This window comes from Amphibalanus amphitrite, unplaced genomic scaffold (assembly GCF_019059575.1).
Source record: "Amphibalanus amphitrite isolate SeventyFive unplaced genomic scaffold, NRLGWU_Aamphi_draft 000436F_arrow, whole genome shotgun sequence".
NCBI lineage: Eukaryota > Metazoa > Arthropoda > Thecostraca > Balanomorpha > Balanidae > Amphibalanus > Amphibalanus amphitrite.
The window spans coordinates 130,422-149,881 of record NW_024881930.1 but is presented as its reverse complement, the minus strand read 5'-3'; the positions used below and the strand labels follow the sequence as shown (position 1 = coordinate 149,881).

The 19,460-nt window shown below is 52.5% G+C and overlaps 1 protein-coding gene across 8 annotated transcripts in view; it reads left to right on the top strand.

Annotated features, from left to right (window-relative positions):
• Nucleotides 1–12,230, top strand: part of LOC122391411 (carbohydrate sulfotransferase 11-like) — a 31,746-nt gene extending 19,516 nt beyond the window's left edge. For 5 of the 8 annotated variants that reach the window (XM_043385284.1, XM_043385289.1, XM_043385285.1 and 2 more), the window contains 3 exons: nt 8,432–8,595; nt 11,374–11,521; nt 11,915–12,230. In XM_043385284.1, the coding sequence (XP_043241219.1) occupies nt 8,432–8,595; nt 11,374–11,521; nt 11,915–12,160 (558 nt within the window). In that variant the 3' untranslated portion in view covers nt 12,161–12,230. The remainder of the gene's footprint in view (nt 1–8,431; nt 8,596–11,373; nt 11,522–11,914) is intronic. The other 3 variants (XM_043385291.1, XM_043385287.1, XM_043385292.1) reach the window with 1 other exon arrangement.
• The last annotated feature ends 7,230 nt before the right edge of the window (nt 12,231–19,460 follow it).

The following is a 19,460-nucleotide window of genomic DNA, read 5'->3' as shown; positions in this document are numbered from 1 at the left end:
GCGAATTCGCACATTTTTTACCATATATCAGAAAAAATGAAGAATAAAGTTATTAAAATGATATTTAAAGGGACTATCACACCTTTAACATGAGGTTTGAGTTGAGATAGCCAAGTTTGCGGCGAGGTTCAGAAACCACTATCTATCTAGGTTGCAACCCCCGCGGCCTCTTGGTGTTGAAGAAATTCGTTCCCTTCATTTGAAAATGGGCCTTGTAGAAGGCCCTATCTTCAACATGGAGCGACCGTTAGTGTGACGTCACCTCGTTTAGTCATTCTGATTTAAATGGGTTTGTTCGTTGAAAAATCGCTTAAAACTTGGTCTGAACTTTGTTGAGGTGCCTACAGAGTAAAAAGAATCAGCTTTATGACAGTAATGTGGCATGGGGAAGGAGGTAATTTTGGGCTGTGACGTCACATATTTGAAAGTTTGTGTTTGGAATATGGGAAGCCTAAGATGTTTAATGAAAAATAAATGCCAGAACCGTGTTCCTGGTCATCCAATCTATAAAGTCGGGCACAATTTAACTGGTTTTAACAACATTTTAGAAGGTGGGATAGTCCCTTTAACAGATGCAGCAAACATATTCCTAGGCGTATGTGCGCAAATTAGTGAGCTAGGGCCAGCCAAATTATTTTTGGACTCAGTGGCGGCGCCACGAATTTTCGCCAGTGGGGGCAAGCTTGAGGTGACCCGACTGTTGTCTGATACGCCAATCTGCAAAATCCATGAGCAACTTGCCCCTAGATGTTGCCATTCAAAATTATTATGGTACTCATGTGACCTCGAATGACCTTTGGTTGACTTTGACCAGGCGCGGATACAAGGGGGGGGGGCCATGGGGGCCATGGCCCCCCCCCCCCTTGGCCGATTTTTTTCAAAAATAAAATAAAAAGTTAAAAAGCTGAAAAGGGGGCCTCCTGAAAATAAAGTGGCCGAAATCCGATGAGTTTTTTTAACCTACCCACTTAGTTATTTCTTAGAAGACTAGCTGAGAAGACTTCTTTGTTAGAAGATTGGTAAAGCTTTTCATAACTTGGAGGTCTCTTATACTCACAGAGATGACCACTTTTACAGGGCCTCCTAACCTGCACAGAGGGCCTCCAAGCCTGCACAGATGTCCTAACAAACACAAAATCTCTTAGCCTACACAGAGGCCTCCACTCGCATCCGAACAAAGGACCTGCACAGAGGGCCTCCAAGCCTGCACAGATGTCCTAACAAACACAAAATCTCTTAGCCTACACAGAGGCCTCCACTCGCATCCGAACAAAGGACCTCCTAGCCAACACAGAGGGTCTCCTAACTCACACAGAAGGTCTCCTATCCTGCACAGAGGGACTCCAAGCTTGCACAGATATCCTCTTCGCCAACACAGGACCTCTTAATCTCCACAGAGGGCCTCCACTCGCATCCACTGAACAGCTAGATAAGCTCAATAGACGCAGTTTTTTTTGGGGGGGGGGGCCCAACAAGTGGGAAGATGGGGCCTCCAACAGGTGGGGGGCCTCCTGGTTTCTAATGGCCCCTCCCTTGGAGATTTTCTGGATCCGCCCCTGACTTTGACACATGAAAAGTCCTTTGTGATGATTTCGTAGCCACTGATCACGATTCTGGCATCCATTTTGCTCTAGTCTAAGCATTCATTTAAATGATGGGAAACATGTCTTAATTAGGTACTAGATGCCGGCAGCGCTCTTGCGTTGCCTTGGGCCAGAATTGGATGAACGGAGCTGAGGGCACACACCGGGCAAAACCACCGAAACCCAGACTGAGCTCGGACTGAACCTGAAACCAACCGAAACATCCCAAAAATGCTTGAAAGCACGTGAGATGGGTGTCCCATAAGTTCGTTTTCACCTAAATGTTACGTTTATAGGCTCTCTTGCTTAAAGGCACGCTGGAATTGGTTCGTAACTGAGCTTACGTGGTTGCCATGGCTGGTAGCAATATGCTCCACAGTAACTAATTTCTGTAGACAAAATAGCTTTTGCTAGAGAGCCCGCTTCCTACAGAGACGGCTAACGCCGCAACATAGAGGTCTCCGATACGGGTGCGTCTTGGTATTTAGTCAGCACGTGACCATTCTCGACGATTAAGGGTGATTGAGGCCTACCAGTCTGTACCCAATGTCCATCGCTAACTGGACGCACAGTCAGCAAGTGACGCCGATGATTTGTCGGGAGTCAATCACGGTGAATGAACATGAGTAGGAGAATGAGTGGGAGTAGGAGATATGCGACAGACGGTCCGAGAACGAACGTTTTGCTGATGCACTTGATACGGGGACCGTCAAAAACAGGCGTACTATTATAACCGCTTATCATGAATGTTGCACTGGTCTTCTGTTCCCTTTTCAACATCAGCCAAATTTTGTGGGGGCAAAAACATAGTCTTGCCCCCACGGCCTCCTACCAGTGGGGGCAGTCTGCCCCCACTGCCCCCACGGTGGCGCCGCCCTTGTTTGGACTGAAATTACTGAGGCCATTTCCGTGTTTCCGCTCCCGGCCGCTAGGTGGCGACCGCCAGGGCGGTCGCTACCGGTAGAGGACGGGCCATCGCTCTCATGTGTTTTGACGCACTGCGACGACATTTTGAGTGACGATACTGATATTTACAAACTAATGACACAAGCGGTGTATTATTCTGCCTAATTTCAATAGAATTGGGTATGAAATACCCACAAAGGAGTACGCACCACACCCACACAGCCTGGCGATTTTGCCGGCACTAGTCACAACCACTAAACCTTACGCAACGGCATAAAACGAACAAAGCAACAACATGTGATATTTAGCACATCTCGCACAAGGAGATTATGTCCTCTTATCCTGGTGTCCATCTAAGCTAGGTCACAGCGCCCGCGACTATAGCGCCACTTGGAGTCCGACTACTGACTACTGCCCGCGAAAGTGACGCCGAAAGGCTATCTTATTCAAGCTATAGCCGTCCTGGCGCACCGCGCCCGCCACCGCTCCAGAGGACTGGGTGGTAAGCTTGACGGCGCGCTCTGTGGACTGGGTGTGACATGGCACCCTAGTCCGCAGCGGCTCGTCCACCAGTGCCTCCAGGTCGCCGTCACTGAGAAAGCGAACACAAGGTGGCTCTACATCAGCCACTCGAGCGTACATGGTGACGTCGACAAGCTCCGTGTACTGGTGAGCAGACACATTCACCGACGCGCTTTGCACACGGAACTGGCGAACTGGCCCAGGCTGCCGGCGAGCTCGTGCCTCGCGCACCATCTGCACGGCTCGTGCTCTGACGTCACGGCGCTCGTCACCGAGCATACCGAGCACCACGTTCTCAGGATGAGCCATCAACGCATTGCCGCACAAGCTACCCTGAACAGTTTGCAGGTCTGGGCCTCCCATGTGTTGCCTCTGTCGCTGCAGCTGGTCGAACAGATGTCGGGGCGCCTCCACCAGGTCCGGTTTGTGCTTGATGGCCAGAACGGTCGGAAGGTACACTGCCACGATGTAGAGGGCGAGTGTCGTCAGACGCCGGTGTCTGTCCGTCACCAATGGTGACGGACAGACACCGGCGTCTGACGTCACCAACGGACAGACACCGGCGTCTGACGTCACCAATGGTGACGGACAGACACCGGCGTCTGACGACACTCGCCCTCTACATCGTGGCAGTGTACCTTCCGACCGTTCTGGCCATCAAGCACAAACCGGACCTGGTGGAGGCGCCCCGACATCTGTTCGACCAGCTGCAGCGACAGAGGCAACACATGGGAGGCCCAGACCTGCAAACTGTTCAGGGTAGCTTGTGCGGCAATGCGTTGATGGCTCATCCTGAGAACGTGGTGCTCGGTATGCTCGGTGACGAGCGCCGTGACGTCAGAGCACGAGCCGTGCAGATGGTGCGCGAGGCACGAGCTCGCCGGCAGCCTGGGCCAGTTCGCCAGTTCCGTGTGCAAAGCGCGTCGGTGAATGTGTCTGCTCACCAGTACACGGAGCTTGTCGACGTCACCATGTACGCTCGAGTGGCTGATGTAGAGCCACCTTGTGTTCGCTTTCTCAGTGACGGCGACCTGGAGGCACTGGTGGACGAGCCGCTGCGGACTAGGGTGCCATGTCACACCCAGTCCACAGAGCGCGCCGTCAAGCTTACCACCCAGTCCTCTGGAGCGGTGGCGGGCGCGGTGCGCCAGGACGGCTATAGCTTGAATAAGATAGCCTTTCGGCGTCACTTTCGCGGGCAGTAGTCAGTAGTCGGACTCCAAGTGGCGCTATAGTCGCGGGCGCTGTGACCTAGCTTAGATGGACACCAGGATAAGAGGACATAATCTCCTTGTGCGAGATGTGCTAAATATCACATGTTGTTGCTTTGTTCGTTTTATGCCGTTGCGTAAGGTTTAGTGGTTGTGACTAGTGCCGGCAAAATCGCCAGGCTGTGTGGGTGTGGTGCGTACTCCTTTGTGGGTATTTCATACCCAATTCTATTGAAATTAGGCAGAATAATACACCGCTTGTGTCATTAGTTTGTAAATATCAGTATCGTCACTCAAAATGTCGTCGCAGTGCGTCAAAACACATGAGAGCGATGGCCCGTCCTCTACCGGTAGCGACCGCCCTGGCGGTCGCCACCTAGCGGCCGGGAGCGGAAACACGGAAATGGCCTCAGTAATTTCAGTCCAAAAATAATTTGGCTGGCCCTAGCTCACTAATTTGCGCACATACGCCTAGGAATATGTTTGCTGCATCTGTTAAATATCATTTTAATAACTTTATTCTTCATTTTTCTGATATATGGTAAAAAATGTGCGAATTCGCAAAATTTTCAAAATCTTTGATCGACCGGGGCCTACAAAAAAATTCGAAATTTGCATTTTTTATGTGCTTATCGTAATCAGCGCCCCAAAATGCACCAGATAGGAGGGTGAGACCGTGACTTTTCAAAAAAGTGATGCAAACCGGACCACCCTAGTGTGCAACTTACCCCTTACCCCTTAATCGGCCCTTAAAGGAAGGGGCGCGTCAAAAGTGCCTCAAGGGTTCGTCTGATCGCCAAAATAAGGGTCGCAATCGATTCCTCGGGTCAATATCTAGCCGCAGCCTCGGGTTCCAGGGCCCAATCTCACCAAGTGCGGTTAACTCAATTTGGGGTAAAATACCAAACTACCCCACTCCGTAACTACAAAAATACTGTCCCAAAATTACGTTTACATAACTTGGTGAGATTGGGCCAAGTGCCCAACCTCACCAAGCTAGTTTAACTAATTTCGGGGTAGTATTTTTGTAGTTACGGAGTGGGGTAGTTTGGTATTTTACCCCAAATTGAGTTTACCGCACTTGGTGAGATTGGGCGCTGATGTGTGCAACTTACCCCTTACCCCTTAATCGGCCCTTAAAGGAAGGGGCGCGTCAAAAGTGCCTCAAGGGTTCGTCTGATCGCCAAAATAAGGGTCGCAATCGATTCCTCGGGTCAATATCTAGCCGCAGCCTCGGGTTCCAGATGTGTGCAACTTACCCCTTACCCCTTAATCGGCCCTTAAATGAAGGGGCGCGTCAAAAGTGCCTCAAGGGTTCGTCTGATCGCCAAAATAAGGATCGCAATCGATTCCCTGGGTCAATACTTAGCCGCAGCCTCGGGTTCCAGATATGTGCAACTTACCCCTTACCCCTTAATCGGCCCTTAAATGAAGGGGCGCGTCAAAAGTGCCTCAAGGGTTCGTCTGATCGCCAAAATAAGGGTCGCAATCGATTCCCCGGGTCAATATCTAGCCGCAGCCTCGGGTTCCAGATGTGTGCAACTTACCCCTTACCCATTAAACGGCCCTTAAAGGAAGGGGCGTGTCAAAAGTGCCTCAAGGGTTCGTCTGATCGCCAAAATAAGGGTCGCAATCGATTCCTCGGGTCAATATCTAGCCGCAGCCTCGGGTTCCAGATGTGTGCACTTTACCCCTTACCCCTTAATCGGCCCTTAAATGAAGGGGCGCGTCAAAAGTGCCTCAAGGGTTCGTCTGATCGCCAAAATAAGGGTCGCAATCGATTCCTCGGGTCAATATCTAGCCGCAGCCTCGGGTTCCAGATGTGTGCAACTTACCCCTTACCCCTTAATCGGCCCTTAAAGGAAGGGGCGCGTCAAAAGTGCCTCAAGGGTTCGTCTGATCGCCAAAATAAGGGTCGCAATCGATTCCTCGGGTCAATATCTAGCCGCAGCCTCGGGTTCCAGATGTGTGCAACTTACCCCTTATCCCTTAATCGGCCGTTAAAGGAAGGGGCGCGTCAAAAGTGCCTCAAGGGTTCGTCTGATCGCCAAAACAGACGAACCCTTGAGGCACTTTTGACGCGCCCCTTCATTTAAGGGCCGATTAAGGGGTAAGGGGTAAGTTGCAAACATCTGGAACCCGAGGCTGCGGCTAGATATTGACCCGGGGAATCGATTGCGACCCTTATTTTGGCGATCAGACGAACCCTTGCGGCACTTTTGACGCGCCCCTTCCTTTAAGGGCCGATTAAGGGGTAAGGATTAAGTTGCACACATCTGGAACCCGAGGCTGCGGCTAGATATTGACCCGGGGAATCGATTGCGATCCTTATTATGGCGATCAGACGAACGCTTGAGGCACTTTTGACGCGCCCCTTCCTTTAAGGGCCGATTAAGAGGTAAGGGGTAAGTTGCACACATCTGGAACCCGAGGCTGCGGCTAGATATTGACCCGGGGAATCGATTGCGACCCTTATTTTGGCGATCAGACGAACCCTTGAGGAACTTTTGACGCGCCCCTTCCTTTAAGGGCCGATTAAGGGGTAAGGGGTAAGAGGTAGGGCCAAATAAAGGTCATATTCTTGCTCCCCGTCCCCCAATTGACCTAATATGAGTTTTTTAAGCGATTCTGAATCCGACGCTGTATTCGTTGCTGTTGCTGACGCTAACTTCACGGACATCTTTCAACAGCCGTCAGCGCATCTCGCATGTTGTCTTTAGACCATACCTACCTAACTGATGTTTTCCTTCCTTGCCCGTGGCTAAGCATAAAAGACAATATTGTCTACCAAAAGCAGTGAGAAATGACTGTGCCATGTTTGCTGATTTATATCAGATATGCCGCTAAACACAGGCATTGTAAAATTCACAAAATGCCCCGCACCTGGTTTGTAAAACGCCCATACCATTTTCAGTCACAGCCATAGAGTTGCGGCTACTAAATTACTTATGGAGCGGGGTGCTGGTTTTATTGTGAAGGAGAAAGGTACGAAAGTTTAAATAAACCCAGAAAAAGAAGATTTGACCTCGAAAAATATACTTTAAGTTATACCATGTAAACAAAACGAGGGACAACTGCTTACCAGAAAGATACTCCGCCTACTGCCCGAGCCCCACAGGATGAGATGGTTGACAGCGCTGCAAGTTTTCAGATTTCTGAGAAATTGCGAATCACGAAGTTAAGGATTTCACGAAGTTACCTCTCCTTACCCTAGGTATACTTCCGATAACAAATGAAGGATTTGTCACCATGCTATCGCGGATCGCCTAGCTTCAGACTCAGATTTTGTGTAGGTATAGCATGGCGGTGCCAGCCCATCTACCCCTGAAGAAGAATATCCTACTCCAGAATACCCCTGAAAGAAGCTGGGCTTAAGTTAAAAACGATCCCTTCCGTCTCAGCACTGGCCAAGGGATACCTATATTTCGAAAGTTCCACACTCGGCTCTCTGAAAGAAATTTTAACGTAATGGTGGGACATTCATTTTAAAAGCCCTCTTTCTTTAAAAACCCACTTTAAAAATCCATCAAAGCACGGCATATTCCACCGTTTATATGTTTAATATGTATGTGATTGTGTAGCCACTCCCGCCTACCGCCATGCATGCGTTAGGTATACATAGATCAGACATGTGCATGGATCCGAGCCATGGATCTATGATCTCAGTGGATCTCGAAGCAAACTGCAGGTTAGGATCAATGATCTCATCGGATCCGGCGTGAAAAATTATCTCGGATCTATGATTCTCATACGATCTGACGATAAACCAAGAACATGGAGCTATGATCTGAGTGGATCCCACCATGCGCAACATTTGAAACCATGCTTTAAAAGGATTTCTTCTTTCTATGTCAATAAGTGCCACAAAACTATGGACTAAGACGCACACTTACATAACATCACTAAAACAGAAAGTTTGTGAGTTGCAACAAGTGTTTTTTTTTTTATTTCTGTGTTTACAAAAATAAGTGAGGATCTATGATCTCACTGGATCTCAAGCAAATATGAGGCTCGGACCTGTGATCCCTACGGATCTCTCGATAAATTAGAGCTGGATCTATGATCCCGGTGGATCTGAGATTAGGATCCGTGGGATCAGATCCCAGATCCATTTTCTTGGATCGATGCACATGTCTGATATACGTATAAAGGTCAAATCGAACTGGTACTCAGATACAGTATGCGTGTAGCATCGTCATTACTTTTCAGTGCTCCTCGAGCTGTCACGCCCGGCTGGAAGCTGCGACCTCCAGTGACAGTCGCATTCACGATGAACTGATCGGTGTCCGGCCGGACGGCCCCGGCGGCTCGCTGCTCATCGTCAGAAGGCCCTACGACCGGCTCGTCTCGGCGTTCCTCGACAAAATAGCCGGGTAACGGCTGGGCCGCTGTTGTCGTTGGTTATAGTTGCCGTGCGAGATATTTGCATGAAGATGAGGATACAGAATAAAGCAATTAACACTCAGGTTTGAGGTTGCAATCGAAAGGCAATAAGTTGGCCAACAAACTAGCCCGGGGAACGACCTTTATGACTACATCATAAATTATTATGTAACACGGAATGATTGACAATGAAAATCGCTTGACTAACGTGTATTACCGAGACGTTTCCAAATCAGCTGGTTCATTTGACCACATATTTTTTTCGGTGTTCGCTAAACTTGATAATGTAACATCGCGGTTGGGACCGGCATTCCACCAGAAGTTGAGACGCCTCGATCGAGTCAGACTAAAATTGCATGCTTATTGCATAACATACAAGTACCTACAGGGTGCTGACTTAAAATGACACTCCACGACTGAAGCCATTCAGCGGCTCCTTACGCCGCGCCGCTTAGATTCCGAAAGCCAGCACAACTCACCCACGGACTCACATTGAAAAGTCCAATGACCAATGAGTATGTGGCCCAGGAATTCTTATACTTGTAGCCAGGGCTGCGGAGTCGATGGATTTTCGGCGACTCCGACTCCGACTCCGACTCCGGCTTTCAAAAACCAGTGGCGGCGGAAGGTATTCTAGGATAGGGGTGCAAACGATATTGAAGCGCCCCTTCCCGCTGGGCGCCCCTTACCATGCCGATGGCCGTCCCTGCACTGGAAAATCAGTTTCGCCCCTATACAGGCGCCCATAGAAGTTTGCAGAGTGCTATTCCTGGTCATAATCATCTCCCCAGTAAAGAAAAAACGCAAAATACGCCCTAGCACTAGGGGTGTAACCGCCCATACGGACAGTGCAATTTTACAGGCCCCAATCTCGGACCTCCCTTAACATTCATATGTTGTAAACGGCAAACCGCCCCCGATAAATGTTACACAAACTAATTTCCTCTCGCATATCGGCCATCAGGCGCCCCTTTTTGTCGCATGGAGCCTGCAACACTATAAGCCCTCATATGTTCGTGTTGGCGTTCGGAGGCTATCGCCTTCAAAGACGTCTCCTTAACCCTCGCCGGACCTATTGGTTTTCTACATACGCCCCGGCCGAGGGGGGGGGGGGGGTACGACCCCCCACTCGCCGTTTCGCTCCTGGTGGAGCTAGCGCGTCGCGGAAAAAACGAGCGTGTGCGCCGTTACGAGACGCAGAGATTGGTACCCGATTTTAAGGTCCTAGGTCAACCGGTGACCTCTGAGGTCAGGTCAAGTGCCCCAAGGTACGGTTCAGTTTTTGGTGAATAACTTCGCGAAAAACGGCCGCAGAGCGCCGATTTTGGCAGCATCGTGTTCGCCTTGCTCAGGCGCGTCGAATGATATACTTTTTGTCCGGGTTAGGTCAACTTGGGGTGTTGACCTCAGGTCAAGGTCAGGTCAGCACCCCCAGGTCACGAAGTTGGTCGAAAGAGGTCATGTCGCATATCATTCGATTCGGCAGGTCTTCCTGAGTCCATTGGTGGCTTTCCCGACTCGCTAGCTCAATTTGATCGGGAGTTATTGACGACAAACTAATATGACCTTGATGACGTCATAAGTGACGTCACGCAAGGTCAAAATTGCAAAAGTGACGCATCTAACCTTGCAAGGAGTGCATCAAATCACGATTCTGTGTGCTTGAGATAGTTGGAGATCGTTCCCGGCGCCAGAATAGCAGTTTTCATTTTTCCCCATTGACTTATAATGGTGAGGTCACGAAAATGACCTGACCTCATATGACCTTTAGGAAAAATCCGAGATATACAAGTTGTGGGACTCATAATGGATACTAGATCCTGCAAGTTTCATTTCCCTGTGACATCTCCTCTGGCAGTGAGGGCGTTGCGAAGTTGCGACATCTGAAGACCGTGCAGAGGTTCACTTATGACGTCATAGGTCAGTGACCTGACCTGACCCAAAAATGCGGTTGGTGTCAAAAGATCCGGCTTGGATCAAAGGTCAGGTATGCCAAGTTTCAGCTCTCTATCGCCAGCGTGTTCGGAGCTATCGCGAAAAAACCCTATGGGGGGCGGCACCCGCCCCCCCCCCCCTCGGCCGGCGAGGGATAAATGTTTCTTTTTCGTCCCACACACAGGCGCCCCTCTTTCGCATGCAGGCGCCCCTCTTCCGCATGGCGCGCTTCTCGAGTAGCTGCGCCCTCCTAGCCTTTATCGCCTGGCAAGATTATATTCGACAGGGTCGGCAGCATCTGCCTTTGTTTCAGATAAGGATGCCCTCCACTCTTCAGCATATCAAAAGATACTTTTCCCACGTCATTGCCACCCTCTTCGTGTCACAAGTGCCTTTATCAGTTGCGGTGTCGCCTCGCACTGCTCAGCTTTATGGCTGCCGCACCTCTTAACTTCCTGCCTCCTCTACAGATTTTCGAGGCGCCCCTTTCCATAGCTTTAGGGTGCAGCTGCCCCCCTTGCCCCCCTGCTTCCGCCGCCACTGTCAAAAACCAGCTCCGGCTCCGACTCCGGGCAGAATTGTCGACTCCGACCGACTCCAACTCCCGACTCCGACTCCGCAGACCTAGCAGGGCTGCGGAGTCGACAGCTTTTCGGTGACTCCGACTCCGACTCCGGCTCGGGTTTCTAAAATCAACTCCGACTCCGACTCCGGTCACAACTGTCGACTCCGACCGACTCCGACTCCTACTCCGACTCCGCAGCCCTGCTTGTAGCAAATGACCGATTAAGTATTTTTGCAAAAAAAAAAACAATGAAATAAACCCTTTTCAGAGATGACCCTATGCAGCTCTGGGATAAAATCAAGCGGATATCAGGGAGGGCGAATTCGACGGGACCACCGACTTTCGCCGAATTCGTCAACTTCGTGATCTGGCAGGATGATACTGACGATCTGATGGATGGACACTGGGATACTCAGGTGAGAAGCAACTAAAACTTTTTATCTTAACTCGCAAGTCGCAACCTGCCTGGGAGAGAGTGGGCAATTTATCCCCACAGATAGGTACGCTTTTCCGCAAATAACATCTCCCAAACACCGGCACTTCTACGCATCTATTCATAGGTATTTTTTGCGAGGAAAGATGTTTAGATTTCTCCAAAAATTTCATAGATCTTGTTAACATTTGGCAAATTTTCTTCGCAAATGTGTTTTTTTTTTTAAGTATGGATGAACTTTGTTAAGTCGTTTGAGAAGGCACGGGAACTTTTACATCGATCGCATTATTAGTTCTCGAGATAGCGCTGATCAGGCCACCTTGGGCGGCCTTCGCCCTGGCTGTCGCTGCTCTTACCGAGCGGGTGATTCCCACAGGAGCGTCTGAGCCGCGTGTGCGAGCGCGACTACCAGTACATCGTGCAGCTGGAGACGCTGGAGGAGGAGCTGCCGTACGTGCTGCGCCGGCTGGGCCTGGAGACGGAGGCGCGCCACCCGGTCACCTCGCGGAACGCCAGCCCGCGCCGCTACGACACCGGCCACTACCTGGACCAGCTGACCGAGGCCCAGCTGGCCCGGCTGGACACCGTCTATCGAATGGACATCATACTGTTCAATGGCTGACGCACGGAGCGGGAACGGCACAGTGCGCGCTCCGTTTTAATCGTCGAAAATAAACGTACATGTCACCGCAGGACTTGTTCGGTCGAAAAGGAATACGACTCATTTTATCTTAGAATGCTATACCGTAGCTACAATACATAATCCCTGCGCATACATTCTGGTAAATATAGCATAAAGAGCTTTTTGCCACATCGATTTATTGACTGATGATACACAATGACAGAGTACACTCAAGGACATGCAAGACCGCTGGCCAGTCGTGCGCGAACAAGCAGTAGTCGCCAGTCGGCAACAAAAATCACATTTCATCCCTAAACAGCACTCAGCAGATCTTTTTAGTTTTCAGTCACTAAACAAAAAAGCCTCCAAAAAACACATTTCCCAGGAATTTCAGTTGTCACAGAGCCACAGAGTCAAGGGCAACGTTAACGCGGCGGGCGGCAGCAGCGGCAGTGTGGGTCCAGTCCGACGGTCAACGACCGAACAACCCATATGTTTTGTCGCGACATCTGATCAGTGATCGTTGTTTGTTGATTGGGGCTTTAGGGCGCGCCGACTGCTAAGGTCATTTTGCGCCCATAACGTCGTACTAATAAAACAAGTGTGCCACAAGAAAGAACCTTCTAGATACTAAGACTAGAAAGTAAGACTCGATATAAAATAGCAAGGTAAGATAAAACAGCGCAAAGGTGTCGTCCTAGACAACTGACTAGATGAAAGGACTAGAGAGGGCTAGTTGGATTGGGGTCAGGTCGAGTAAATCACTTGGAAATTGATCGAACGGATGAAAGAAAAGATGTTGCCGGATAAAACCCAGGGTGACTCGTCACCCAGTAAGCGGCGGATAGTGGTACCCGGAGCGATGCGCCCGAGGTAGCGTGTCCGGTTCGGTTCAGCAAGAGGACAAGATAAAAGCACGTGAGAGACAGTGAGAGGCACGGTACACCTGCGACAGGTGGGCTGCTCTTCTCCGCGGAGGAGATGACCATGCGTGGCATACGTATGGCCGATGCGCAGCCTACATAAGACGACTTCGTTATGTCTGTTACTTTGCATGGATGACGACCAAGGCTCGAGAGTTGGCTTGATATCTCTCAGCTTACTGCTCGCGCGCGAGTCCCACTCTGCCTGCCACTGCGAGAGCATGGAAGATCGTACGACGGGATAGTAATCCCGGGCAGGCAGAGGAAATCGCCGAGTGTAGGGCGCTGCGGCAGCGCGTCTCGCGGCGGCGTCAGCAAGCTCGTTGCCTTGGATTCCAACATGACTGGGAATCCAGCAAAACCGGATAGTTTTTCCGGACTGTTCCACCGAAGTTAGCCGAGTTAAAATGTCCTGAATGATCGGGTCGTCAGGATTAAACCGTCGTAAAGCCAACAGACTGCTTAGTGAGTCTGATAAAATCAAATAGAAAGAACCGTCGGACACCTCAATAAAACACAGAGCCTTTTCGATGGCGACTAGCTCTGAGGAAAACACCGAGGCGCTGGGTGGAAGGGAAAACGAGCGGGTGTCCCGACCAGCGACAAAAGAGCAACCCGCTCCCTCGGATGTTTTTGAGCCGTCTGTGTAGACTGAAATAAAACCATCATACGAGGCTATATGCTCCAAGGCTCTGGTTTGTGCTTCATAGGACAGCAGGCTATCCTTTTTTACTTCGGAAAGCGAGAGGTCTACCTGCGGCGGGGCGTTTCTCCAGGGTGGAGAAGGCGTTCCCCAGATACGCCGAACGCCGCGCAAGGCTATATTCGATGTAGAGAATAACCCTCTCATGCGTGCTCCGAATGGATGACTCGTCCCATTACCAGATGAAGCAATGTGACGCGAAAAGACGTACGGGTACGTCGGGTGCGTCGGGAATTGACGTAGTTTAAGAGCATAACGCATCCCCAGCGTCTGACGGCGGAGAGAAAGTGGCGGCTCGTGCGCCTCAGCAAGAATGCTGCTCCTGGGCGAGGTGCGGAATGCTCCGGTGGCTATTCGGAGTGCTGCATGATGGACTGTATCCAGGACCTTCTTGCTGGATTCACTCGCTGAATCATGGACAAAGGAAGCGTAATCCAGCTTCGATCGTATAATCGATCGATAGAGAAGAAGAAGGGTCCTGCGGTCCGCACCATAAGATGTGCGGGCGACACATTTTAAAACGTTCATGGATTTAAAACATCGTTCCCGAAGCGTTCTAAAATGTTCTCTATACGTCAAACGACTGTCAAAAAAGATTCCAAGAAACTTCGCCACCGGCCGAGTAGGAATCACCTGTCCATGGAGCTTGATTCCCAAGGCTAAGTCGTCACAGCGGCGGCGGCAAAAGTGCATAGCGACGGTCTTCGTTGTTGAAAAACGAAGGCCGTTGTCGTCGCTCCACCTCTCCAGACGGGTTACAGCGAGCTGCAACTGTCTGGCAACGTGACGGGCGGTCGTAGCTGAAAACCAGATCGCGAAATCATCGACAAATAGTGATTTGCCGATAGATGGTGCGAGATTGTCGCCAATGTCATTGATCGCCACAGCGAACAGCGCCACACTGAGCACTCCGCCCTGAGGAATTCCGTTCTCCTGAATAAAACTGCTCGAAAGACGGCTGCCAACACGGACTTTGAACCGACGACCCGATAAAAAGTTCTTGATAAAGAGACCCATTCGGCCACGTATGCCGTACTTATGTACTTTGGAAAGTATTCTGTGTCGTAACACTGTATCATAGGCCGCCTCAATATCAAAGAACAGTGCTCCAAGGTGCTTCTTTTCAGTAAAACAGGTGCGTATCTCGGTGTCAAGGGCTAAGATGTGGTCCACAGGGCTGCGGTGTTTTCTAAAACCGCACTGGGCGTTTGTAAAAACACCGTGATGTTCCAGAAACCAGCTAAGACGCACATTGACCATCTTCTCCATCAGCTTTGATAGCGATGATGTGAGAGAGATGGGCCGATAATGGAGAGGGTCATGTCCCGACTTGCCAGCCTTCAAGATAGGAATGATAATGGCTTCCCGCCAGGTCTCAGGGAAGGTGCCAGTCTCCCAAAGCGAATTGAAGGTTGCTAGCAGCGCCTCGAGGGCTACTGCGGGGAGATGACGGAGCATGTCGTTGTGGACAGCATCCGGACCTTCTGAGACGCTGCGCAACGAGCTGATGGCAGACGTAAGCTCAACCATGGTGAAAGGCTCATTGTACACGAAATTTTCAGCTGTGCTGAAGTCCACGGCGGCTGGTGCAGGTCGTGAGGACTCTCCTCGGCAGCGCTGATAGAGTGCACGGCCTATCGTCTCTGCGACGTCTGAAGGGTGAGATATGTCCGTGTTGTTCACTCTTAAAACCGGAAGCGGAACAGAGCTGAACCGGCCTTCAATGCGCTTCATGCGTGCCCATATCTGGGTCGTAGGAGTAAAACGGTTTAAGGAACTTACGTAAGTGCGCCATGAAACAGCCTTTGCCTCTTTTAAAACGCGTCGGGCAAAAGCCCGCGCTTTCTTAAAAGCGATGAGGTTCTCAGTAGTGCCACTCCGGTCAAACTTTCTAAAAGCGCGTTTCCTGGCACGAATCGCGTCTCCGCATTCCTTGGTCCACCACGGAACAGGAGGACGACGAGGCTGACTCGACGTCTTGGGTATGCACCCGTTTGCGGAATCAATGAGTAGGGACGTAAACTCCTCTGTGGATATCACAGAGGTGTCGGCTCTGGATAGAACAGAGGCCTCTACGGCGGTCTGGAAATCGCCCCAGTCGGCCTTCCGAAGATTCCACCTAGGTGGACGGCTGCCTACTACTGGGGACTCCTGGTGCTCCAGCCACACCGGGAAATGGTCGCTCCCGAGTGGGTCGTCATGGACGAACCAGTTAAAAAGCTGAGCTAGCTGCGGGCTGGCTAAGCTCAGGTCCAGAGCCGATGTTTGACCGGAGGGTGTTGTAAAATGGGTGCGCTGTCCTGTATTTAAAATACAGAGCGCCTCATCGCGGATAAAAGATTCTAAAAGTCGACCACGAGTGCCAGTCGTGTCGCAGCCCCACGCCAGGCTATGGGCGTTAAAATCGCCCACTAGCAGGACCGGAGGTGGAAGTTCATCGACAAGTCGATGTAGCTCAACCACCGGGAGCGCTCTACCTGGTGGTAGGTATAAGGAGCACACGGTCAGTTCCCGGTGGTTGAAATCAACTCTGGCGGCCACCGCCTGCAGGGGAGTCTGCAGCGGCACCTGGCGCGCAGGTACGCTATGGTGAACCGCCAGAAGCACACCTCCATGGGCAACGGTCGGGGTATCTAGGTCTCTTCTAAAAACAGAGTAGCCCTTGATGACAAAGGTGACATTTGGCGCTAGCTTGGTCTCCTGGAGACCTAAAACAAGGGGTGTGCGCCAACGGATAAGAGACTGTAGGTCCTGGTAGTTGGCCCGGAGGCCTCTACAGTTCCACTGTAGAATAAAAGGCGTGGTTAAAAAGGCGCAAAAAGGGCGCGTATAACATGAGGCAAAGGCGCACGCAGATACCTGACTGGCCACAAAAAAGGTAAAAAACACCGAGAGAAACGCACCTGGTAAAAAAGCGCAATAGCGCGAAAAAGATAAAAGGATAAAAGAGGAAATGACTAGAGTAAATGACTAGACTAAGTCCTCTTTTTCCGAAGAGGCGCTCCCCCCGTAGCGGATACGGGGGTGCCCCGAGCCCTCTCGGTGGAGTCTGCCTTCTGCGGAGGCAGATCGGGCGTGACTCAAGCCCTGCTGGGGCTTTTTCGCCCGAGGAGCGTCACCCTCCGAGGGCGACCAGCTCGGGGGCGTCTGCCGTTTGGCAAGGCGCCCCGGAGCCGCAGGGGGCTGAGGCTGCCCCGACGGGGATGTCGGGGCGGCGGCCTGTGTCCTTGACACAGGTGTGTCTGGCAGCGACGGCGGAGGCCGCCGCTGCTGCGAGAGCGAGGGAGGGGGCGGGGGACCCATGATGGGCCGAGTCCCCGCCTGAGGGGTCTCCGGGGTGTCAGCGGCGACAGCCGCATTGGCACTCCCGGAGGCGGAGGCGGCAACAGAGGCCTCCTTAGCCTCGATGGCCTTTTGAACGAGGCGAGCCCTCCTCGCCTCTCGTGCCCTCCTCTCCTCCTCTCCCCGCCGCAGAGCCTCCTGCACCGCCGTGGGCGGTCGGGGGCGGGGCGGGGTGGATGGCGCCTTACCCTGCGCCGGGGGGCGCCGACCACCCTGTCGGCGCTGGACGACGGTCCAATCGTCTCCTTCACCGCTCGCAGCTGGAGCGGGACTGGGTGGACCCCACACTGACTCTTGAGCAGTCTGCTCTGTGTCACTCGGCGGCGCACCAGGCGCCGAAGAGTCCGCGGAGTCACCAGTGGCTACGACAGTGAGGCCAAATCTTTTGAGAAGCTGCACGAGCTGTGCCACGCTCATCTGGGAGGCATCGGTAGCGTTTGTCACTTTCACCTTCTGGGCATACGAGGTCTTCGGGTGATTTTGGTTATATACCTCCCGGGCCTCTTTGAATGACAGATTCCTGGTAGCCTTGATGGTGTTAATCTCCTTCTCCTTGACGTATGTAGGGCAGGACCTGTCATACGCGGAGTGCGGTTTCTGCCCCTCTCCGCAGTTGACGCATCGAGGGGTCTCCGAGTCGCACGTATCGTCAGTGTGGTCCTGAGAAGCGCACTTGGAGCATGTGGGTCTACCCCGGCAGTTGTCCTTCGTGTGGCCGAACCTCTGGCACCGATAGCAGCGCATGGGTGCCGGGACGTATGGGCGCACGCGGACCTTGATGTACCCCACACGGACCTCGTTCGGCATGTCGGTGGTGTCAAATGTCAGAATGATGTTATTTGTCGGGACCGTGCCTCTTCGCGTGAGGATGCGGCGGGCGGCTGTCACGCCGTACTCCGAGAGCCCGTCCGCTATGTCCTCGTCACTCACGTTCCTCAAGTCGAAGCAGTTTATAACTCCTCGAGAGGAGTTCTTGGAGCGGTGTGGCTCCACCGTCAGCGGCAAAGAAACGAGCTTCCGACCGGAGGCACGTCCTTCCGAGTACACGAATCGAGTGGCAGTTAAGGCATTCGTCGCCTCTTCGCTCTTACGGAACTCCACCTCAAGTGCTCCGTCCCGCATGCGGTCGCAGCGGACGATGCTGCCAAACCGGTCACAACCGTCCTTTCGCTGGAAGGGCGACAAGGAGCTCAGCTCCCTGTCTGCGCTCCGGAAGATGAGGATTCTGGGATTTTTCGGTCTTGGAACGTGCAACGTTCGCCCGTCGGCCGAGGCCGGCGGCCGAGAATCGGCCGAAGCCGAGGGATTGGTGAGAGAGGGGGAGGAGTGGTTGGTCAAGGTATCCATGCGAGTCTGTTGGTCTCCGCCAGCTCGGCCGCCGACGCTCCGCAACGGCGCCGCTACAAGGCCTGGGACGGCCGAGCTGACTGTACGGGACTTGGCGGCACCTTCCGAGGGGGAGAGAGAGACTCACCACCCCCCACGGTCGGATACCGTCTCCTCCCTTGACGCCTAGCCGAGTCACCGCCAGGGGCAGCGACAGATCAGTCCCACCGACGGAGGACGAGCACAAATGCCCGAACCCCGCCGGCGACACCTCTCCGACACCACCCCCGGCGGCATCACGACTGGGAATGGCTCCTCAAGTGCGGCGCCCCACTGAGTGTCCCGCCCTTACAGAACTCAGGGCCAAAGAGGCGTGTTGCCCAGCCACCGCGACTGGCTCCGCACGGTGGGGGGCTCAACCTCCAGGATCCCGTTGTCCTGGGGTACGGGTCGGCTCGCCTAGCCTAGTAAAACCGGCTGGTACCCGAGGGGACGCCACTCCCCTTACACTAGCCCAACTCGGCTGTGTTCCTGCGGGTGTAAAAAACAACGAAAAAAGGGGAAAGGAATCAGAAAGCTGTGATCGAACGAAACGCGGACATCCGGTGAAAAGCAAAGTAAAAGCAAACAAAGACCGCTCAAGAGAAACAAAACCACGGAAACCAAGAAAAGTCGGGCCGTACCATCTGTCCATCCAGTGATCAAAAGCAAATCGTAAGCAAGCATGGGTCAAGCTGGGGCCGAGGGGGCGCTACTCCCCTTGCTGGCCGAGGCCAGGGCCGCCGCGGGGCGAGGGCCCAAGGAGCCCAGTCCAACAGCGACCCACGCCACTGCCAACCCCCTGCGGGGCCAATCCTGCAGACAATCCATCCAGTAAGCAAGGCAAGTCCAGGTCAAACGCGCGTCAAGCTGGGGCCGAGGGGGCGCTACTCCCCTTACTGGCCGAAGTCACAGCCGCCGCACAGCCGGAGCCAGATGACCCCGGCTAAGCAGCAGCTCTGACCAC